The following is a 25,211-nucleotide window of genomic DNA, read 5'->3' as shown; positions in this document are numbered from 1 at the left end:
TGGGAAATATTTCATAAATATAAAAAGGTCTAAATACTAATGTAATGAACCAAGACCACCTCCAGTCCTGTGTACTCCTTGCCAATCCCCCTTGCATGGCCCTTTCTCCTCCCAGAGGTATCCACCATCTTGCAATTAGGACTTTTATTCCTTTTCATATCTTTATGCTTTTACTGCATGTGAATGTGTTACTCAACCATGTTCATTTGCCTGACATGCAGCAAGCCAAAACACTGAAATGCTGACGTTTGTAGCAAAGAAAGGGTTTATTCACAAGGCAGCCAAGCAAGGAGAAAGGAGAACAAGTCTCAAATCTGCCTCAAGGGGCATGAGAGATTTATGGGATAAAGGAGCAAGGTGGTCGTAGGCTTGGGGAGCGACGGGACAGGTGACTGGAAATAAGAGAAACGTGAGGGAATTGTCATTCTGCACAGGAGTTACTACTAAGCTACGGGCTTCTTCATGGGAGGCGTGTTAAAAAATTGAGGCACTTGGCATGATCTGAGGGTGGAGTTTTCGGCCTTCTGATGTCAAAATGTCACTGAGCTGATACTCGCACATGCCCAGTTGGAGGGTCAGTGGTCCTATCCAGTCTTAACCAGCTCAGCTTGAACTAGACACAGCTGACTCCAAGTTTCTGGGAAACATCTCAGGCAAACATCGTTTAGGCTAAGTGCAGCTTGGAGGACATGCACTTTTTTATAGTAACAATTAAAATGACTTTGATCGATGAAGGCAGATTACAGGTGTAATGGACTTATATATTTAATATGTGGTTTAATTTTGTTTCTTTTAAAATTTTTATAGATCATAACATCCTATGTATTATTATTCTACAACATGCTTTTACTTATTCAATATTTCATCCACGAGATTCTTCATGTGTACATGTGTGCCTCTGATGTATAATGATTATAGATAAATAATTTTTAATCTCTTTTGCCCCAGAAATTACAATGTTTAAATTCACTACTACTTCATGAGACTTATTTTTCAAAATGTTCAGTTCCTCTTGTATTAGTGTTGGCTGACCACAACTCTGTCTAAAGGATGGAATAACCTCCTGCCTGCCCTCTCCTGATACCCTCTGGCCATCCAACATTGTAAATAGACTTTAGTTGTTTTGTATTCCTTATTCTCAGTTTTGCAATTCTCCATTTCAGTCAGGTGATAGTTTCAAAGTGAGAGTTTATGTTTTGAGCAGTTTTCAGCTTGTTCAATAATCATTTTCCATTTGCATTCCTGAGCCCTCCATTGGTTTTATATTCCTTTCTCAGGCCCACACATGGAAAGAGAAAAGGACAAACTGAAGGGCATTCAGGAATCAACCTGGGGTGGAGTGAGGACAGGAACAATGCCCTCTGGCAAAAGGGCTGGATGGCAAGGAAGCAAGGGGACGAGATGCAGGAGAAGCTGCCCTCTCCAAATGCTTGTCATGAGAAACAAGGATTAAATCTGTGATCCCTGGGGCAGTAGGGAGGATGGAACTATGGGGACAGTTGACTTATGGTTTTTATTTATTCAAGTTTGGTATAGGGAGAGTTGCACGAGGCAATGAGAGGTAACTTCTCCAGACACAGAGCTGGTCCTGTCCCAGAGCTTACTACTGTTCCTAGCTTCTGGACAAAGGTCCCACATTTCACTTGGCTGGTCCCATGTGCCTTGACAGGCTTTGCTCGCCGTAACTCCCCCTCTTTTTCTCTCTTTTCCAACCCCTTACTCATATTACCTCCTGCCACAGGGATTTTACACATGCTGCCCCTCTGCCTAAAATGCTCTTGCCTCTTCTCTTTTACCTAGTTAACCCCCTTCACATCCATCATATTTCAGCTCCAGCCACACTTTCTTAGGGAAGCCTCCCCCGAACTTCCTGACAAAGTCAAATTCCCCTGTTTTAGGTTCTCCTATCATCATGTACCTCTCCTTTATACCACTTGCTTTTGTTACAATTTAAGACTTATTTACATGATTACCTGATTAAAGCTGTCTCCCCCTGTACAGTATAAGCTCCCCGCAGAGATATATTATGTCTCTTTTTGCTCCCCATTCAATTCTCAGCACTATCTCTGCCCCAGCACAGAGTAGGTGTTCAGTAAATTATTTTTTGAAAGAATGAATGAATGAATAATAGAGGTATTCTAGCAGATGTTGGATGGTGGTGTTAAGGCTTTTAGAGAAGAGTTCAGAGATTAGTTGATGGGTGGGATAAATGAATATTAACCCAAGATTCCCTGATTTTTTTTTTTTTTTTTTTTTTTCGGTACGTGGGCCTCTCACTGTTGTGGCCTCTCCCGTTGCGGAGCACAGGCTCTGGACGTGCAGGCCCAGTGGCCACGGCTCACGGGCCCAGCCGCTCCGCAGCATGTGGGATCTTCCCGGACCGGGGCATGAACCTGTGTCCCCTGCATCGGCAGGCGGACTCTCAACCACTGCGCCACCAGGGAAGCCCGATTCTCTGATTTTATCATACTAATACTTCACCTTGTCTCTTCCTGTTAATATTGGAGTATATGGCCATTCGTGTTACAATTTTCAGTAGAACATTGGAAGAAGTTCTCAGTGAGCACACCAAAAGGAGTTTCTACATTGGCAAGGGAAGTACATTAACTCTCTGTATGTAATAGATTATTTGCAAAATCACTTGTATATATTCTTGCCATTTTGCAACTGACATCACTTCAGAAAACACTGTATTTTCTCTTCTCACTGACATGCATTGTGGTGCCAATGAAGAGACTGGCATATTATCAACCTGTCATTTTTGCCAATCTAACAGGGGAAAAAAATGGCATCTTGTTTTCCTCAGTATTTCTTTGATTATTAGTGAGGATGAACATCTGTACTATATCTGTTGGCCATTTATATATCTTGACTTAATTGCCCTATCGTATCTTTTGCCCCTTTTAAATTGGACTATAATACAAATGCTGGTTTGTAGTTCTTTGTATATAGGAAACTCTTATCCTTTAACTGTTATACATGTTACAAACATCTTCTCCAGATTGTCACTTGTGGCTTTTCTTTCTTTTTTCCAGCCATGTTTCTCCACCATAAAAATCACTGTTTTTTCCTTTGTAATTGATTAGTAATATTTTATGGAAAGGTGTTCCAAGGAATAATGTCTTATTCCTCATCAAATTTCCACACAAAACTTAGTATCCATTGCCAACTTTCTCCTGAGTCAGCCACCATGATGACAGTGGTAATTTTCTATTTCCATCATTCTTTCTACATAGATTATTTGGAAATCTACTGCAAGGAAGAGTTTTTCCTTCTCCATCTTTCGTTTACGTATGTAGGCACGTATATATTTATACCAGTTTAAACCTGTGAGGTTCTAGTCTCTTAAGTCAGTTGTATTTTGACACTTTCATCATTTTGATGCTCAAGTTGTCCCAGATTTGGCTAGTGGGAGACCCTTCAGCGTGGCCCTTGTGTTCTTTTGTTGTGTCCCCATCATTCTTTGAGCGTTGTCTTACTTCCTAGCACAATGAGATGTTCCAGGTTCATTTTGCATTTTCTCTGACAGACCTAGGATCAGGCCAAGAGCTTTGGGTCCTTTTAGTGGAGGATGGTATTAAGGTCTGGGCTCTTAGTGCTATCATTGCTACTGGAGTGCCATTGCTCTGGCCTCTCTCAGTGGACAGAGCTAGAAAATATATGTTTTATGTATGTATGATACACATACACACAAACATATACATACATATATACATACATGCATGCACCTATAACCATTTCTATATCTATCAGTGTATATATTTTAAAACCATGCATTCCTGCCAATATCTCTAATTCTAATTTAACACTTCAAGATTATTTCTAGACTTCCCTTTTTCCACACTTACAAATAAATACTTTCTCCAACAGTGAGAAACCTGTTTCTTTATCTTCAATATATTTACTTATTTACTCAGTCAATTTATTTATTTCTTCAATGTAACCGATCTCCCAACCAGTCCTGCTGTCTTCTTCACTTAGCACAGCTGCAGTTGGTACTGAACCCTGTCATTTGTGTTTTAAGTTTATTTGTAATGCTCTTCATCAGACTACAGTTTCAAATAGTCAAATCTAGCCCCTTTTCTAAATTACTATGTTACCTTGAGCTTTTCACTTGCTTTCTATCATCTTCAGTTTTATCAGCTATAAAATGAGTCAGTTAGCTTATTTGACTTGAGTTCAAAAATTATTATTTCAATAATATTTGCATAGTATTTTTGTATTAAAAATTTAATAATAGTAAGAGTCCACTTTTTAGAAATATCACAAGGAAATAATCATAAATATTTATGTACACATATATTAATCACATTACTGAGGGAAGTAAAAAACTTCAAATAGACTAAATTCTAATAGAGAATTTGTTAAGCAAATTCTGATAGATGAATAGAATCAAGTGCTATGAAAACAGTAAAACTAAAGTTTTGAATAATATTTAACAAGAAACTCTACATAGAACAGTGGAGTGGCAAAATACAGATTCTAAAACAATATATGTAATATGATAACAATTTTATAAAAAGAAAAAACATATATGCAGAGCAAAAAGAACCTAAAGAAACACACTAAGATGTTACAAGTCATTATTTCTGGGTTAGAGGATTGAGGGTATGATAGGCAGAGTAATGGCACTGCAAACATGTTCATGTCCTAATATCTGAAGCTGGTGAAGGTTACCACACATGGTAACATGTGTACGTAATTAACCTAGTAATCTTGAGATGGGAAGATATTCTTGGATTATGCAGGTGAACAATGTAATCACAAGGGTTCTGCTGGCTTTGAAAATGGAGGAAGTGACCATGAGCCACGGAATGCAGGTGACCTCTAGAAGCTGAAAGGGGCAAGGAAACAAATTCTCCTCTAGAGCCTCCAGGGGGAATGAAGCCCCCTGACACCACGACTTTAGCCCAGTGAGACTTCTCATCTTTGACCCTTTAAGCTACTAAATGTACAGCAGTTTGTTACAGCAGCAATAGGAAACTAGTACAGAGAGTTATTTCTGTTTTGTTGTTTATGCTTTCTCCATTTGCATTCTCAAAAGTAAGCATGTATCTGTAGTCAGAAAAATATATATAAATAATGATAATCACAAATAATGATCATTATAAAGCACTTTCACATACATGACCCTACTTATGTCCACACGTGTCTTGCAACAGAGGTGGGAGGCAGAAAGATGAGGTGACTGAGTCCATCTCAAAATCTTGCTGTCTGGCCCCAACTGGTCCCCCATAACTTACCATGCTGTCATAATAAGAGCAGAGGGGGCTGGGAGACAAAGAAAGATGGATAAAATGACAGTGGTGCACCAAGGACAGGCCCACTATTGTGGATCAGTCCAGATAAGAATATGGAAAATCTTGTCCAGACTTGAGATGAGAATGAGCTTTTAGGGTAGCAGAATGGAGGAAGAGTTTTGGAAATGTAGGGTTTAAATATTGGGAACGTCAGGGTCACTGGGAATAAAAGGAAAAGAGCCAGTCCCTGGGAAATGGAGCTGGTAAGAGCATAGTACAAAACCACTCCCGATAGTGGACATATGTCCAAGGTTCCAGTACCCTAGGAATGGGGAAACGCCAAGCTTTCAGAGCCTGTGCAGAATACATGGAGCTATAAGGTAGTCATTTTGGAGATCTGGCCTTCCCACATGAGGATGACGGGAGAGATCCAACCCTTACACAAAGAGCAGCAAAAGCTATTTCCATGCCCCAATGGGTCCTGGAGCAAGAGCCCTTGATGGGCAAAATCTACTCGGTTCCACGAGGGACGTGAAGCACCTGCCAAAGGCTTCAGATTGAAAAGATACTGACATGTTCATTGAACAAATACCTCCCCAGGGTCTACTCAGTCCCTATGCTGCATGCTGAGGGAACAGAGATAAACAAGACATGTTCTCTATCACAAGGAAGCTCATTTCATATCCATCACCCAATTCCATTTGATACACAAGCACACAATTGTTTTGTACTCTTACTGGTTCTTAGGCATAAACATTGCCTCCATGAGATTTGTAAAGCCTCTAGAAAATGCACTGGTCCTTGCATTTTTTACCTAGTCGTAACGTCTAACACAATGATAGTTACATGATAGCCAATTGATGAATGGACTTTGGGAACTGCTAGAACATCCAGATCTGTTGAGCTTATTTATATTCACTTTTGGGAAATTCTAAAGGAAAGAACAAGTGTTTATTGAGCATCTAGTACGTACAAGACATTATGGTAGTTACAACAGAGGCTGCTAAGATGCAAAAGAAGTGGAAGTGCCTGCCCTTAGGGAGTTCAAAATCTAGCTGGGGAGAAACACTTGAAAAATGAATTACAAGGAAAAGCTTAGGTGACAACTACATAGAACAATGAAAGAGACATCAAAAAGGCAATGCCAGTTTAACTGCCTTCTGTTTGGAGCAATAAAGAAAGGTTTTTACAGAGTAGGTGGGATTTGAGCTGAAAGATAATTAGGATTTGAAAGAGGGTAAAAAAGAGTGTATTCCAAGTGGGAAAGATGCTCTGAAGGGTAGTGGTAGAAATGTACAAAACACATTTGGGAAAAAAATGATGATCTAAGTCTTACAAACATCATGACTGACTTGCCTCATGTAAATATGCATTTATGTATTACTCTCCGTGGATCACGAAGGAACTCCCCTATATATCACTCTCCAGTTCCTTTTATGTAAAGTCACTAAACAAATAGATGGGCAAAGGTGCTTTCTGTTGAAATCCCCAGGTTAAAAACTCCTTTGTTGTTAGATAATTGTAAACTTTTGAAATAGCTATCTCTGTTAAGAGCATCGACAGTTATTAACTTTTTAAAGGAAAGGAAATCCAATTTTGAAAAAAGAGTTTAGATAAAAAACAGCTGCAGGCTCCTAGCAATGGCCCTTCCTGGATACATAGTAGCTACAGAAGGAAACGAGACTTGTTACAAAGCACAAACTATGAAGAAAGACAAAAATGGAAAGCCCTGATGTATATAAGAGAATGTCTCATATATTCTGAAAACTGTTTCTAAGAGTTTCTAAATACAAATGTATCAGCCTAGAATAGAAAAAAAAAAAAGAGATAGCTGAAAATATTTTCATTATGATGGATAGGGGGTTCTGGCCCCAGCCTTTACACTTAGCAGTTGTGATACTTTAGGCAACTCACTGGACATCTCTGAGCCTCGTTTTTTCATTCACAAATGGTGAATCCCTCCCCTCCTTACCACAGGGTGTTCTGAGAGGCTGAGCAGATATAAGGTGCTGTTCTTATTAAATCAAACAGCATAATCACATGTAAAACTGTCACCTGAGGCCTCAGCAGGTTCTCAAACTGTGAGTGGAATCTGAATTGAATTAGCATTGTTTTTAAAAGTCAGTGAACATTATCATCTCAAAGTGATATATAAGCATCAAAAGTGAATATATTTATTTCAGAGAGTAGAAAAACCAAGGTCTACAGAATATCGTAATTCCTTCCTATTCATTGCTATATACCCAGCACCTAGCACTACATCTAGCATATAGTAGATCCACAATAAATATTTATTAAATGAATGAAAGAATACTTCTCTCCAAGCTCCCCCCTAGTACTCTCATTTGCAAAATCTCCCTATCTCTGTCTTCAAGATATACAAGGTATTCACCAAGGGACCTCAATGAGATTTAGTTTTTCTCTTTAGGGAAGGTATTTATTTATATGTAAGAAGGTTAACAGGGTATATCTAAATTAAAATTTATAGGCCTTTAGTGTAAACAGAAATGCTTGTTATTCAGTGTTTTTTAAATGCCATAATAGACACATTGTAAATCACAAGTTAATACCTAGTGAAGGGAAAATAGATCCCAAGGGTTTTGAAGTGTTAAAGTAAAAGACCTGTCCCTTTAAAAGGTCTACATCCTTGTGTCAATGAAAGAGACATGTAATATACAAGTAATAATAATGATGATGGTGGGGATGATGACTTCTGCAATGAACACAAAGGCAATGATGACAATAATTTTTATAGTGAAAATTACAATTCTGTTTCTTAACACTAATAGCGCAGGTAAACTAGTGACCAGCTTTTGCTATATACAATCTTACCGTATGTGACTGTCCTTAAATGTTGGGTTAACCCCCTTACACTGTAAACCTTAACCTTCAGAAAGATTGAACCCAAGCCTAAACATCAGCTCTTGGGTAGGACTTTGGTTGGTCTACAAAGAATAGACCCAGTTCCTCTGTTTATGTCTACTCGCCCCACCCAGGACTTCTTTAGATGACTGCTCTCGCCGTGGAGATCCTTGCTTCCTTTTGAATGAAACCCAGGCACTTCTCTCTGGACTTGGAGGTCTTTAACTAAATTTAATCACCAGAAACATTGCCAAGGAAGGGCAAATGTGCGCATTCACACTGCATCCTGAACTTTTCAGGAGGTGCCACGGTTCTGTAGGACTCAGGAGGTCCACAGGTAGGGAGAAAGGAAAAGTCTCCGTGCTGATGCTAAGACAGACCAAAACATTCTCCACATACATGTGGTTACAACTTGTCCACCAGCATCACAAAAACAAGCTGAGTGGCCCTTTCCTACTTCCAGCTGTCACCTGTGGTCAAGACTTTTTGTGTGATAAATTTTCCGTTTCTAAACTGTCCTTAGCATTCATTTTAATTTTATTTTATCTGAACCATATGGTTGAGGTGACAAAGTACAGGGTAATTTGCTCTAGGTCTCACCTATTTCTTAAAACAACCCTGAACCATCCCTCTCCCACCATGTGGCACTAATTGCTTTTCTCACTGATCATGTCCAAAGTACTCTCTAGAACAAGCAAACTGACCTGCTTAGTGACTCCCATATTCAATAAAGACATTCTCATCCTGCCTGCCACGTGCCACCTTCATTCCTACAATTGGCCTTTCCTTTCTTTTCTATCAATATACAACTTCCCTTCTTTCGAAACATGTTTCAAAATCCAACTCCTCGTGGAAACCCCCCTTAATTAATCCCCCTTCAGTGCCACTTCATTCTCTAGCTTCTCAGAGCTGAGGTAGAGTACTGACAGCCAGAGTACTTATTAATGATAATATCAACTATTTATTGAAGTTTTGTCACGTACCAGACATTCTGTTATGTATTTTACATGTAGTGTCCCTAATCCTCACGCCTGAAAAGTGAGTACTATTATCTCTAATTTACAAATGAGGAGACTGAGGCTAGAGTGACATGTTCAAGGTCACAGGGCAACTAAGTGGCAAATCCGGGGTTCAAACCATGATTTAGCTGCCTGCTGAGCCCATGCTCCTTCTCTCACAGCAGATATTCCCCACGGTACTGCACTGAATTGATGGTGACTTCCTTTGTAAGTCTCTCCCCCCTCCTCAACCACCATCACCAAAGAAAATGTATGTTCCTCTTGTATATCCTCAATATGCTTGTTGAATTGAGTCGAACAGCTTAAAGCCAGAAAACACATCTCCTATTTTTTTTTTAATATATTCCATCCTTGTGCTCAGCGCATAAGGTAATCATTAAATGTTAATGACGAAGCGAAATGGAATAAAATCAGTGTTGTGGTAGCCATTTTTAAGCTTTAAGAGTTTAAATGAGCAAGCCCGTACATAGCACCACAGCTGGGAGCGCCATATTGCCATTAAGCCAGAAGGTGGATTCATGGGATGGGAACATTGAAAACAGACACCACAAGAATGGTTAAGTCAGCTCTCCAAACCACTTTCTACAAGTAGCTACTGCTTTTTCCTCCATAATAATTTCACAATGATTAACCTGCTAGGTGAAAATTCCCAGGCAAAAACCTGAGTGTCAGAGGAGTTTAGAATAACCACTGAGTAACAGGCTAAGGTTGGAGGTGATGTGGACAGAGGTAGACTCATTCCCATCTAGCTGGTCAGAAATGTAAGAGAACTGCCATCTAGATTTCTATTATGGGCTTTATCTTTCAGAATAAATGCCCTTTTTTTTAAATTATTAGATTTATGAAATCCAATCTCACATTCCAACACATATGGATATCAAAATGTGTATTTGGTGAGGAATAGTATCTTATGTTATCAATTTCTGCTTCCTTTGCTCATAGCACAAAATCCTACTTTTTGCTAAAACCTTACTTTGTAGCTTTTTTTTTTTTTTTTTACTTTGTAGCTTTTTAACTTAATTAAATATATAGGCAATTACTGACACCATCTGTCTTCATAGAAAAAGAACAAGAAGTGACACAAAAGACTGGGACTCTGAAGGGAATCTTTAGCAAACAAATTCTTCTAGCTCTGCTACAGTAATATTTATTTTTAGGAGTCCTTATATTATTTTAAATCATTTATGCTTTTTAGAAATAATGAATTTGAGCTATACTTAAAATGTGGTGGCTTTGGTATGATTTTTTTTAAAGAAAATATCAAGTAATCCATTGCTTTTTCAGTAAAACAAAAACTTAAACATGCTGTTGAACATCTGTTACTAGTACGTCTAACACAGCGCTTAAAATCCTTTAAGATCCCTGAAAACCTTTATAAAGTTACATGAATCTTTTGCATAAATAGAACTGTTTTAACAATATGTATATTCCTTTAAACATATATTTTGCTTTCTTAAACATAAGATTCATTGTGTTGCCTAGCATTTCAAGCCCTTATAAATACATAAATGAAATGGCTTCACTTTTTGAGGGAGTCAGTCTTCCCCTATCATGCCACATTCCTAGCCCACTCTAGAGTACTACTTATTTATGTCTGTTTTTTAAACCTTATGCAATTTCTTCACAAAAGTCTTAACATGTAAATAATATCAAACCAACCCATTGAAACTCGAACAGGATAAGTCAGGAACCAATACAAAATAAAAGTCCAAATAAAATAACAGAATTCCCCTCCCATGAGGAGTACATCGTCAGGAAATGCAAAGGGATTATAGAGAAAAGTCACACGTGGCTCCAAGAAGAGCATGGAATTGGCAGTTACCACCAAGGAGGACAACTGGGTTTTTCTGCAGGTCTTCCCTGAACTGAAAGGAGCAGGTTTTGAACCCCTTGTTTCAGCTACTAAGAGCCCCACCCTCCATAAGTAGAAGTGTGTATAAGAGGACAGCTCTAATGAGGCTCAATATAAAAAAGACACTTTTCAAAGAAATAACTGTAAGACCTCTCTACTCATATTAAACAATTATGGTATACCAAAGAATGTGCTGTCTCAGATTTGGGGTGAAAATATCAATATATATATTTTGTATTTTTTATTCACTTGTTGATGAAGGAAATATGAAGAAAGTGATTTCACAATCACTTGTGATTGTGGAGCCCTAAAGCTCCACCCATATGTTTCTGGAAAGTGCCACAGGACTTCTTTTGATCACAGGTAGGAACCTCGGCTTTTTGCTTACACTGAAGGACAATATTTCTTTGTCTTTTTTTAAAATATAAATTTATTTACTTATTTATTTATTTTTGGCTGCGTTGGGTCTTTGTTGCTGCATGCGGGCTTTCTCTAGTTGCAGCGAGTGGGGGCAACTCTTCGTTGCAGTGCACAGGCTTCTCACTGCGGTGGCTTCTCTTGTTGCAGAGCACGGGCTCTAGGCACACAGGCTTCAGTAGCTGTGGCACACGGGGTCATGTCTAGTTCCCAGACCAGGGATTGAACCCATGTCCCCTACATTGGCAGGCAGATTATTAACCACTGTGCCACCAGGGAAGTCCCCCTATTTCTTTGTCTTTATAAAGCTCTTTCATTATAGGCTCTCAAAGTGCTTTACAGACAAATAATGGGGAAGGTGAGGCAGAAAGGTGTTACGTGGCTTGCCCAAAGTTCCACGGTAAATCACAGGCCTTTCTCTGGCTTCAGAACCACCGAGTAATTGGCGGAGATTCTGGATGTGACTGCCAGCAGCATGGTGCTCTCTCACTTCTACCAAGCATTTGTTTCCCTGCCAGGTGGAGAGTAATCTCCAAGATCAAGCATGGGAAGAAAACCTGGACGTCAGAGCCAGGCAAACTTGGACCTTAATCCTAGCCCTGCCACTTAGCTGTGGAACTTGGGCAGGTTTCTGGGTTCCTTGAGCCTCCACTTACACTTCTGTAAAATGGGGGTGTTAATATCTACTTCACAAGGTTGTTGTGAGGATGACATGAGAAAATACCAGAGTGCCTTGTACATAATAGACCCTTAATATACATTAATTCCCCTTCCTCTTTCCTTCCCCAAGTCTCCCTCCTAGAGCCTGTCCTCCATGTGGTCAAGTAGGCATCTTTCTAAATATTGCTGCCATCAACAAAGACAGCATATTAGCTTGATAGGGTGCCAAATCTTTCAAACACCAGAGTCTGTAGACAACAAAGGCAAAGTCGTGGAATCCAGATTCATCTCTCAGATAACCAAATCCAAAAGGTTCCATTACGGTAAACAGCCCTCTACCATCACCAAATTAGTCATGACTCATTGTATTATTGGATTAACTCGATGTCACTATGGAGGGCATAGGGCTTGGGGGGCACCCAAAACCACAGAAGGCAGGCTGAGGCATTGGGGGGCCCTCAAATGAGCAACAGGATGGAGGAAGGGAAGCAGATGTGTTTAAGACAAAGCTTCCTTTGTGCCCACTTGCCTGACCAGCCCTGCCTCTCTTCTGGATTTGACCACACTCAGCCCCACTCAGTACAGGAGCTGATACAAAGTGAAAGCCTGCAGTGGAAAGTCAGAGGAAGTATTTTGCCTGTCACAGAAAAGTGACACTGCATCCCCAGACCTAACTGAGTCTTTTTGACAGATGCTAATATATTATCCCTTCCAGCCCATGGCTGCTTGTTGAGATCCAGGTACTAACCCTTGCTGAGTGCTAGTTTGCTTTAGTGTATAAGGCATGTATTTTTTACCCACACGTGGAAAAGCTTTTTAAAGTGTAGACTTGAAGAATACCTAGAATAAATTCAGAGGGCAGTCTGGGAGGTGGTTTCTCACAGTCTCCCTCATTCAGTCATGATTTCCACATGCAACTAGATTCAAACAAGTGGCCATACAAATTGTGGAGGTGTCCGCCTTAGAATGGGTTTCCTGGAGACTGGGATATGTGTGTGTGTGTGTGTGTGTGTGTGTGTGTGTGTGTGTGTGTGTGTGTAGCAGCTTTATTGAGATATCATATACATAAAACTTTTTTTTTTTTTTTTTTTGCGGTACGCGGGCCTCTCACTGTTGTGGCCTCTCCCACTGCGGAACACAGGCTCCGGACGCACAGGCTCAGCGGCCATGGCTCACGGGCCCAGCCGCTCCATGGCATGTGGGATCCTACCGGACCGGGGCACGAACCCACGTCCCCTGCATCAGCAGGAGGACTCCCAACCACTGTGCCACCAGGGAAGCCCCAAAACTCACTATTTTAAAGTGTACAGTTCAGTGGCTTTTAGTATATTCACTGAGTTATACAGCCATCATAATTATCTAATTTTAGACTATTTCCTTTACTCTAAAAGAAACTGTACCATTAGAAATCACTTCCCATACCCTCTTCCTTCCAGCCACTGAAAACCACTTTCTGCCTCTATGGATTTCCCTATTCTTGACATTTCATATAAATGGGATCATACACTAGGTGGTCTTTTGTGACTGGCTTCTTTCACTTAACAGAATATTTTCAAGGTTCATCCATGTTTAAGCATTTATCAGTGCTTCATTCCTTTTAATGGCCGAATAATATTCCATTGTATGGATGTATCACATTTTGTTTATCCATTTCATCAGCTGATGGACATCTGGGTTGCTTCTCCTCTTTGATGGTTATGAATCGTGTTGCTATGAACATTCATGCACAAGTTTTTGTGTAAACATGTTTTCATTTCTCTTGGTTGCATACCTAGGAGTAGAATTGATGGGTCATATAGTAACTCTACATCAACTCTTTGAGGAAATGCCAAACTGTTTTTCAAAGTGGCTGCACCATTTTACAATCTTACTAGCAATGCATGAAGGTTCCTATTTCTTCATATCTTTGCCCACACTTGTTACTGTCTTTTTTATTTCAGCCACCTGTGTAGGTTTGACGTGGTATCTCTCCTGTCTGTGTTTTAAAGGGAAGATTTATTTCCTTGTGTTATTTAATGGAATCATCCAACAAAGATTTATTTCACATATATATCAGGAGTGCTGTGCTAGGTTTTATGCAGGATCCAGATATGAACCAGAGGACCCTGCTGTAGGTCTGATTCTTCTCTCTAGGAATCTCCCAAATGTAAACAAACTTGCCTTGGACTTGAAATCAAGAGCTCTGAGCTCTTGTCTCTACCCCTCTTGGAGTCTTGTGCCTGGGGTTTGAGGAGGCTGGGCAAGATCACCTCCAAGCCCACAGCCTGTGTTTCTTGCCCACATAGTCTGCAACCAAGGTTGTTCTTTATAAAACATTCTGGTTGGGCTTCCCTGGTGGCGCAGTGGTTGAGAGTCCGCCTGCCGATGCAGGGGACACGGGTTCGTGCCCCAGTGAGCCATGGCTGCTGAGCCTGCGCGTCCGGAGCCTGTGCTCTGCAACGGGAGAGGCCACAACAGTGAGAGGCCCGCGTACAGCAAAAAAAAAAAAAATGTTCTCGCTTACTGGAGCTGTCAAGGAAACTGCGAGGGAATGCCGAACTTTGCTGTCAACTCATTGAACTGATGGGGCCATTGCTTCATGCACATCCCCACCTCGCTTTGCAAGACAGCCTTCCATGTCCACAAGGACTGGGCACAGGAATCCTCCCCCATGGGAGCTCCAGAACAAGAGCCTTCTGCCTTGAAAATCCACACAAAAGCCTTTTAGAGATCATTTGCAGTAACTTTAAAAGAGCACTTCTCAACTAAGCAAATCATTCACAAGTCCTGACATTTAGAGTGTGAATATTGAAGAAGAGTAACTATATACAGCATGGGATTATTATATTGAATTGGCATGGAAGAAGCATATATAATTTACTAGTCCCAGAAACGCATAGCAGGTTATAAAAATTGGGTTTTCATGTTTATTATAGCTTACTGCTTAATGTCAAAATAAGAAAATGGCCTTCCAAAAATTCATAATAAAAAAGTGAGGAAATACTAAAAGGAAAAAAGAAATGAGTATGTAATTCTGTACCTTAAGAATACAAATAATATCAGTTAGGCCATCAATCTCAAAAGTAATAGAAAATCATAAATTTATAGAGGTAGTGGAAGAAGCTTGGAAAAAGGAAGCAGAGAAGGCAAGAGTATGTTAAAAATTTTGTGATTTTTTTTTTTTTTACAAAAGTGGAAAACTAAGTACAACTGCTGATGGTGCAGGTTTAAATTTCAATATTTTCCATTTTGGATCCCCAAATTAATTTTGAATATAGTTCCTACACATCCTGAAAGAATTTCCAAGGTCACAGAGACGCTTCTGGCACTATATAGAAATTGGACTATGAATGCTGGTAATTAGGTGTCATGGAAAGAGCTGGAGCAGGAATCAGGAAACTTGATTCCAGCTCTTCCCCTAATTGTGGGACCTGAGTGAGTCAGTTCACCTCTCAGAGTCCTCGACCATAAAATGAGGAGGTGGGAATGATGAATGTCATTTTAGGTCTGCCAGGACAGAGCTGTTTAAATAGACCTCTTTGGGCCCTGAATATTTTCAGATTTAGAGATTCCATTACCCTACATCACATCAAATTTACAAATGCACTCTCATGGGATGTGACGTAGGCATAACTGTGTAAAAGAGTTGTGTTGTGTTTAACTGAGATGTCAATTTTGTTGATACTTTAGTTATTTGATAGTTTTCTTTTCATATTTGGGGGCCAGTAACTTTTTTTTCAGAATCCAAATATTTTTAAGGCCTTTGAAAATCACGGCGGCCCTAGGCATGGTGGATTACTGGGCCCTGAGTGCTAAGTGGTAGGGCCCAGATTTTTTGCTGCCTTTGGCCCCATGAACTCCAAAGGCCCAATATAAGGGAGTATCCAGGGTGGGTGGGAGAGAGAATGGATACTCTAGTTGCTCAGAGACAGCCTTATGGAGCTGTGATTTAAATCATGCCCAAAAGGATACATAGGATTAATAGAGACAGAGGGGAAGGCCTCCAAGATGAATACTAGGAGTGTCAACTGTTGACTGAGGCCCTGGGTGACTGCCCCATCCAGCAGTAACTGCAGTTCTTCACCTCTCTGAGAGACTGGGCCATCCCAGAAGCCACCACTAGGTGGCAACATGCCAAGAGGCTGCAGTCCCCTCTGCCTATCTATAGATATTTTTATGTAATACAAACAATTCTTACCAAATATTATAATCACAGTAATATTTTCCTACGTAAAAATTCTTACAGTGCAGTGTACCACCTGCCTTAAAATTAAGTATCAGGTGTGTTGTCTACCACAATGGAGAGTTTGATGCTGTTCGGTGATTTAGTGACGGGAAGAGATCTCATTTAGTTGCTGCTTAAGAAAGTATGCTCTCTGTGAGAGCCGGGATTCTGGAGCCTGTTTTTAAACAGCATCTGAGAAGAGTTAAGTGTGTACATTACCTCTGAGAATCAGGCCAGAATACCGAAGTCAAGAGCCAAGCAAGTGAGTTCTTACTCCTGCCCCAGACTCAGCTTCTGGCAGTCACACAGGGAACAAATCCAAACAGATTTGCTTCTGCCAGACCCCACAATAATAGTCTCATGCAATATCTCATGTAGTCACTGGATCTTCTCAACAACCCTCAGAGATAGCGACCACTGGTCTGTGTTAACAGACAAGGAAACTGAGGCCCAGAGAGGGGAAGGAAGTTAAGATCACACAGACAGTTAAGTGGCGAGGCCAACACTCCCTTCCAGTGAGGTCCTGTAACTCTGGTCCAGTGCTCTTTCTATCCAGTGAAGACATTTACCTCCCTCCAGGCACTGGCCTCTCTAGTCCCTATCGCTCTCAAGCTGCCATCACTCCTTTTCCCTACCAAGCTGCCCCTACCCTTCTCAGCCTTATTTCATCTTGACCTAAACCTGCTGAGAAGCATGTCCCCTAGGGAAGGCCCCATGTCCTACAGACCTTGCCTCTCCCCAACCAAGGAGACCCTTGAGCCCGAGGCCCAAAAGTAACAGCAGAGAAAAAGATGCCTCCCTACAGGGACTGATTCTGCTTTATCCCTCCCAACCCAGCCAAGCACATCCTCCTGATTTAACAGCTGAGAAAGGAGAAAAGGTGCCTGAGATCCCATCCCATCCTCTAGAACACCATTCAACAAAGGCATCTCACACTTAACACGCCAAAACCTGAAATCTTAATTTTACCCTTTAAACTATTCCTCTAGCCATCTTTCCCACTCAGTACACGGTAATTCCACCCTTCCATGTTTTCAGGGCAAAAGTCTTGGAGACATCCTTGGCTCCTTTCTTTCTCTCACACCTGCATCCAACCCATCAATAAGTCCTTTAGGTTCTAGTTTTGAAATGTATCTATAATATGACCGCTTCTCCCACCCTCTACTAATACTGTGCTGGACCACCCACCATCATCTCTCACCCAGATTACTGCAAACAGCCTCTTTGCTGACCTCCCTGTTTCCATCCTTGTCCCCTTACGGTCTCTTCTCCCCACCGCAACCAGGGTAACCCTTTAAAAATATGAGATATCATGTCACTCCTCTGCTCAGCACCCTCCAATGGATTCCCAGCCTCCACAGTTAATAAGTAGGAAGTAAGCCCCCAGCTCTGTATCTAGCCAAACCAGTAAGGACAGAGGGAACCTTGACTACCCGTGGCCGTATCGCCCAGCCAGCAGAGAGCTGGGCAGGTGGCCTGGTCTCCATAGCTTAGGCATAGCTGTGGGTCTGACTGAGGGTTTGGTCTTGCTCTAGAAAGAATCAAGTGATCAAATGGTGGGTTTCCTATAACGTTGGGACTGTGAATGAAGACATGAACATGGGCAGGGAGGTGGTACACACATCCCTCAGCCACAACAGGCTGCTGAGGAGGGTGGGCTGTGTATTGCCCTCTGTTCTAAAGGCCTGATGCCATCTCTATGGCATCTCAGTGCTGCATCTCTCAGTAGCCTTAGTTGGAGGTCTACCTTTTAAAAAACTTCCACACGAGCAACAACATGGATGGACCTGGGGGTTATTATGCTTAGTGAAATAAGTCAGAGAAGACAAATACTGTTCCTTATCACTTATGTGTAGAATCTAAAAAAATAAAACAAACTAGTGAATATAACAAAAAGGAAACAGACTCATAGATAATAGAGAACAAACTAGTGGTTACCAGTGGGGAAAGGGACGGGGAGAGGAGCAAGATAGGGGTAAAGGATTAAGAGGTACAAACTATTATGTATAAAATAAATAAGCTACAAGGATACATTGTACAGCACAGGGAATAGAGCCAACATTTTCTAATAACTTTAAATGGATTATAATCTGTAAAACTACTGAATCACTATGTTGTACACCTTAAACTAACATATTGTAAATCAGCTATACTTCAATTTAAAAATTTGAATGAAAAAAAGAACACTATAAATATCCTGAACAACCTACTGGTTCTTTTTCTAAATTTATTCTCAGAATGAAAGGTTCTAAATAAAATTTTCAAATCAAAAAAAATTCTACACATGCTTAGGAATCTTCCCAGGTAGCCTCATAGCTGCATCTAGAGGCAACTGAGGGAGGGTCCACCAGGACTATTATCCCCAGTGATTAGTCGAGGAAAGTGGCCCAGAGAGGTGACTTTGCTGAGAGTCACGAATATTTGTCTTAGACCCTGGTACCAAGAGTAGGGCCTTTAGCAAGTCACTTACCCTGTCTGGAGAGTCAGATTCTTCTCCTTACAAATAAAGAGGAAAGAGGAAAGAAAACCTAGAGATGGGTCTGCAAAACATCCGTGGACTCTGACAGCTCTGAAATTCTATGATTCTTCAACAAATATTATTTAATCTATAAGTTAGTCTCTCGGTCCCATACCTACCCCAATGCCCATAGAGAAGGTTGGCAAGACCAAACTCTTTGCTACTTCATTTGCCCTTGGAGATAGTTACAGAATGTAGGGCCTTAGCACATCTGCCCACATCTATATCCTCTGCCACCCATCCATCCTGCCTGTCACAGGAAAGAGGCAGAAGCAGCAGGGGTGATCAGGCGGCCTCCATCTGCCTTGAGCACCTAAGGCAAAAAGAGCTCAATACCAGGACCCTCTCTCCCTCACCTCCCCACACAGAAGTGTGTTATTACCATTTCATTCCAAAGCTTGCAGCCCAAGAAGGACCCAGAACCTTGGAAAGAATTGGAACAAACAATTCTGGGCAAGCTCGCCTCTGCCTGACCCTGTCTTCAGTTCTCACATGCTTGTTTAAAGGCAATGAGGTTGTTGCAGTTTCTTGGTTTGCCTTCTGCCCTGTGCTCCGCCCAGCCTGCCTCAGGTCTCCCAACACAGTGGCAGTGAGGACTGCATCCAGCCCAGCGCAGGTCAGGGAGTAGAGAGCTGGGCCTCTGCAGCACCTCTCCCCACCCCATCCCACCCCTACTGGCCCTGCCCCTGGCTGAAGTTGCAGTGGACTTTTTTTGCAACCAATCAAATTAGAAATAGAATGTGAGCCACACGTGTAATTTTTAATTTTCTAGTAGCCTCATTTTAAAATGTAATCAGAAAAAGATGAAAATAATTTTAATACATAATGTGTTTTATTTAACCCAACATAACCAAGAATAGTATCATTTTGACATGTAATCTGTATAAAATGTTATTATGAGATATTTCACATTCTTCAAAATCCTGTGTGTATTTTACATTTATAGCACATCTCAATTTGAGCCAACCTCATTTCAAGTGCTCAACAGGTACACGTGGCCAGTGGCTGCCATATTAGATAGTGCAGATCTAGAATATACATGAGAGTCTATATATAATTTTACTTACCATAAATCTGCTAATGTTAACATTTTGTAATATTCCCATCTAGTCTTTTCTAGATACAGTATTATTTTTACAAAGTTGAAGTCATATTGCCCATATGACTATATCCTTCTCTTGCTGTTTTGTGTATCTTCCTACATCATCAAAAGTGAGTCACAATCATTGTCTTTAATAATATCATAGACTATCCCATCACTTGGGTGTGTCACAATCTCCTTATCCAATGCCCAAATGTTGGACAGCTGCAATTTTTCAGTTTTACAAATAGTGCTGAGATGAAGATTTTTATGTTGCTCATGCTTCTTAAGGCCTTGATGTAAATCTCTCTAGTGTTCCAGCCATTTTTTAAAAAATGGATTTTGAATATCAAACAACTATCAACAAGGGCTTTATGACTGGGAGCTGAGACACCTTGGTTTCTTGTCCCACACCTTTGATATGTGGCTCTGAAGCCCAGGGCAAACCACTTTGCTTCTCACACTAGAGTTGCTCCATTTATAAAATAAACCAGCTGTATTTTATAATTTTTAAGGGTCTTTCCAGCGCTAACCTTCAGTGATGTTTTTCCCTCAACCACACATCTAACCAATTAACCTGTCAAACTAGTCATTTCAAGTCCTACAAGTCATGTCAAAGCCACCTCCTAAACATTTAAAAATATATCCACTTCTCTCCATCCCCAGTCGTAGTGCCTTTCTATGTACATCATCGCTCATCTAAATTGTGATGCAGAGTGAAATCAGGTTCTAAACATTAACAGCGAAATCCAAAATCAAGAATAGGATTAAATGAGATATGTGTGAAAGCCTGGGGCTGGCACAGAGGAGATGTTCAATGAATATTTGCTGTATTTGAATCTGAAACCAGCTTCAAGAAACCCGGTCCCTGAAAGGTTGTGAAGGAGTTCACAGTGAAACATCAGAAGTGCTGCTGTGCCCTGCTGGGAGCCAGCCTGCCCCAGACACTGAGAGCTGTCAGAAGACAAAGACTCAGCAGCTTCCCCTAAAGGGCTGACAGTCTAGAGGGGGAAATGGGAACCCCTGTCCGCAAAACAAAGATGCCTCAGGCGGTGTCTTCAATGGAAAAACCAGATGGAGAACAGAACAATTATCTGAGCAATTCAGGCAAGCCTGCTGTTGAGGAAAAGGCGTGAAGAAATTTGTTCTATTTCCTTTGTGACAAGGAGTTAGGGAAGCCTGGGGCAGCAAAAACATTTTGAGTCTACAGGAAGACCAGAGTTCTGGCCTACGCTCTATGATTTTAGGCAAACCACAAAACCACTTTTTGATCTCAGTATCCTCATCGTTCAAATTGAGATACAGTAATAGCAACTTTGTTCAAACCTAACCACGTACTGGATTGAGTTGTGAGGTTGAACACAATGATTATGAATGGGGAAAACAGCTATTAAATGAAGCAATCTAATAACTACATAGGCAACTGAAAATGAGTCTCCTAAGATTCTACTCCTCTTAAAGGAAATGTTTAGTAATCATCAATAACATCTGTATTGAACTTTATAATATGCAAGGGAATTTTATGCGCATTTATTCTATTTTGTTTTCAAAACCCATTGTGGTAGTGTTATCATTTGTGCCTTTTACACTTAAGGATACTGAGATTGAGAGAGCTTAAATAACCGTTAAAGTTTCCACTCTTTGCGAGGGCCAGATTCAGGCTCTCTTGACTCCTTGGTTGCCTTCCCACTAAAATCCTCGTCACCAAAACATTAATATTATTAACATAATATTAATAATGTTTGTTATATGCATTTCTCTTTGATCAAGGACACTGAAACATCAAAACAGAAGCTCTGGAAAAAAATGCCAGACATGTAAGAACAGCAAGTTCACTTCCTTGTATTAAGGAAAAGTAGATGTCCCCATCTGATTTGCATTTTATGCAATATAGCAGGAAATATTTAAGTTGACAAATAGGATATTTACAACTGCAACAGATCCTTGGCAGTTAGTTTTTAACAATTGTTGCAGATGTGATTTATTTGCTATTATAAAAGGGCATTACTGTGCGAATATGACTCCTGAAATTAGCATCAGTTTAGCAAGGGCCCTTGACAGCCTGACCTCTTAATATCCTTATAATGACGCCATTTACATTCCATGCTTACTCAAGTCACTCACTGCTAGATTTGTTTGAGAGGAGTCCACTCTAGGGCAGATGTATTCTGTATTTTAACACACCGAGTTGGTGTGGGGGGGCACATGTAGGCCTTCTAAGGGGAAAAACTGTTTAATCAAGTCTTCATGAAAATGTGTTCGTTTCCAACTTCCTACAGTGAAAACGCATTACTGCTAATTACAGCATACTCCAGAAACACAATACTTCATGTTTTCTCCACAAGGCATTTCCATGGCATGGATATGTTAAACAAGAACCTGTTTTGATCCTCTGCAGCTTTAGCTTTTAGTGTGAGTGGGAAACTAGTCCTGGGTAAGGATTGGCTGGGCCAGGATTAAAGCCATCTCCACCAGCAGGGAAAGGGCAGAGGGTGGACTTGGAGCCAGGCAGAACTGGGTTCAGAACCCAGCACCACCACTTCCTAGCTGTGTGGACATGGGTACCTCTCTGAACCTCTGTTTCTTTATCAGTGACACGGAGCTGTTATTTTTAAGGTTATTATAATGCTTTTCTGTCTGTTTTAAGGTTATTATAAAGATCTGAGATGTTTGTGAAGCACCTGGCACACTGTAGGTACTTGATACATGGGAATATTGCATGTTCCTACATGCCTATCCATGGCCTATCCATGATGCAGCCCTGAGTTCAAACTAGACGAACTCAGCCTGTCCTTTCTGCTTTGGTACTACTTTGTTCCATCCCTTTATCATATCAAGTATTCACTGTGTTGTAATCAATTGAGTATGATTCTATCTGTCTTCCCATTCTTGACGTGTCTCTTTACCTTTTACACTCAGATAACTAGCACAATAATATGCCTTGAGCATTGAACTCAGGAGGATTCTGGAGGTGCTTCTGGATTCAGTGTAGGGGTGAGAGGTGACAAGAGAAATTAAGGACGGTCTGCCACAGGAGAGGAGAGAGGGTACCATATGACCCACTTTGCCATCAGCAGTTTAGCACATAGTAGATGCTCAGTTAAGTATCTGTCAAAGGTGTTAATGGACATTACTCAATTATCTAGTAGCTTAGAGTAACTTATTGCTTATATATATATATCTGTTTATCAAAGCATTTTAATTTCTACTGCATTATAGTATCCTTCTAATGACCCTGGGATTCAACTAGGGTGGATGCTATCTTCGTTTCCCTGTTGAGGATACTGTGACATTGTAGGGTGGGTGAAGTGACTTTCCTGCACCCTTAAGGTAAAAATAGTGGTAGAGCTAAGGCTTGTAGGCCAACCCTAAGTTTCCCTTAAGAATCATGTTGAGATTCCCAGAGAAGCCAGCACTGTTTTTTCTGAAGCCAGGGCAAACTGCCCTTTTCTAATATTTACGCACTGAGGGCAAACTGCCTTTTTCTAATATTTCCCCCTCTGTTTGCTCTGCTTGAACTCCCCATCCTCTAGAGTTCCCATCCAGCTTCACTTCTCAGTAGCAAGCATTGCACTGGCTACTTTAGAAGTGACAAACCACAGGCAGAAAAATCAAAGTGCACATGAGCCTTTCGGAACCGGGCCTCTCCATCAGATTATCTTGGACAGGTATTTCCAATTGTGTAACCTCCAGAACCTTAAATCTTCTGATGAGAATCAGACTGGAGACTCTATCCCTCAGTTGAACGAAGGAGAAACAGAAGCAAAAACATCTACTCCGCTAAGTCACATGTTCACTGTTGTAGTTGGGTCTGGTGTGGTGTGGGGTGGTCAGGGGTGGTCAGAGGTGGTGGGGGCCTTCTCTCCTGGTGACTGATCACACCCTCACTTCTCCGGCTCCTGTTCTACTCAGGTGTGGGCAACAGGCCTCAACCTCTCATACAGTGACCAGCTGGCCCTGACTCAGCTCACCTTATACTTGACCAACGGCCACCTGGATTGCAGTTTGAGCACCCTTGAAGTGCCCCGCTTTGTTCCCAAGAAAGACAAGAAAATGAGCCACCTAAATGCTGCGGCAATGCCGGTAAGTGACCGATGCTTCCTGATTCTCCTCAGTGTCAGCAATACTCACTCGCCATTTACTGAGCTCTAGTTGTGTGCCAGGCTCTATGGGTCCAGAGAGAAGAAAGAATCTCAGGCAAGTCTTTGAACCTACCAAAATGGGCTTCTGGTACATGAATGTAGGAAAGGGGAGGCGGCGTCCAGAAAGGGCAAGCACTATGTGGAAGGACGAAAGTACATGGGGCTTTCCAGGGCTGGATGTTTGTGTGTTCCCCTCCATTCTCTTCTCAGCTCGCTTCCCGGGGCAAGTACATCTATACCCACTGCTTCAATTACCAGAAGCTTCCAACAAAACCCGTATTTTTCTAGCCCCAGTCTCTTTTTTGAGCCTCAGACTCCTAGATTCAATATTCAACAGAATGTCTCAAGAGTCCTCAAGGGTCAAACTACCCAAAACTGCACTCACCGTCTCTCCTCCCCTATACTTCCTCTTGGCGGGTCAGGCCAGAAGCTGATCACTCACCCTATATCACCACATCCAGTCAGCAACCAGTTCGTGTTGATGCTAGCTGCTAAAATGCCTCGACTCTGACCCCTCCTTCCCCCGTCAAAGATACTGCCTTCATTTCAGCTTCCATGGTCTCACACTAGTGTTACAATAGCTTCTCATTAAGACTCTCTGCCTCCTGTCAAGGTGGTTAAAGTGAAAAGTGAATCTGAGCATGCTGCTCCCCTACTTATGATTTTGAAATGACTCCTGTCATCTTCAGGAAAATCCCAACTTCTCAGCTTGGTTAATGAGGCCCCTTGTGATCTGTGGCCCAATCCCCCATTCTCATCACTAGGCCATCTCTAGGGGGCTAGAGGCAGTAGTCCTGGGACTGGTTCAGGTTTACCAACCTCAGGACCCTGGATAACAAAGGGCAAACCTCCGTGGGGACAGTGGGCTAGGTTGTTCCTGGGGAAGGAGAGCAAAGTTCAAGAGGACCAGATGGCCCTTCCTGTAGGTGGGATATGACAGCAGATTGGGGCTCAAGCCACAGCTGCTCTGACAATGCCAGAGGCTTTCTTCTGCCTTCTCTTACAATAGTGGGCTTCATGCCCTTTTTGCAAATGAAGCTCTACTTGAGGTCCAAATATGTCAAGCAGATAAAAGAGGAATGCCAGTGGTTAATAGGACCCCCACTCCAGTGCCCTAGAGATATCTTTTCAGAGCAGTATCTCCTGCCTCTCTGTTGAGTCTCTTTGGGTCCAAGAGACACCTCTGGATTTAAAGAACACTTGTTTGACTCTGCCC

General features: G+C 41.4%; 1 protein-coding gene across 1 annotated transcript in view; it reads left to right on the top strand.

Annotated features, from left to right (window-relative positions):
• IQCH (IQ motif containing H) overlaps nucleotides 1–25,211 on the top strand; it is a 212,313-nt gene that overhangs the window by 162,917 nt on the left and 24,185 nt on the right. Inside the window, 1 exon segment of the mRNA XM_089907078.1 lies at nucleotides 23,766–23,936. Within this exon segment, the coding sequence (XP_089763204.1) occupies nucleotides 23,766–23,936 (171 nt within the window).

This window comes from Delphinapterus leucas, chromosome 2 (assembly GCF_059928025.1).
Source record: "Delphinapterus leucas isolate spDelLeu-1000000601 "Yukka" chromosome 2, BTC_Dleu_Yukka2, whole genome shotgun sequence".
In the NCBI taxonomy this organism is placed as follows: domain Eukaryota; kingdom Metazoa; phylum Chordata; class Mammalia; order Artiodactyla; family Monodontidae; genus Delphinapterus; species Delphinapterus leucas.
This window is presented reverse-complemented; position numbering and strand designations above follow the sequence as displayed.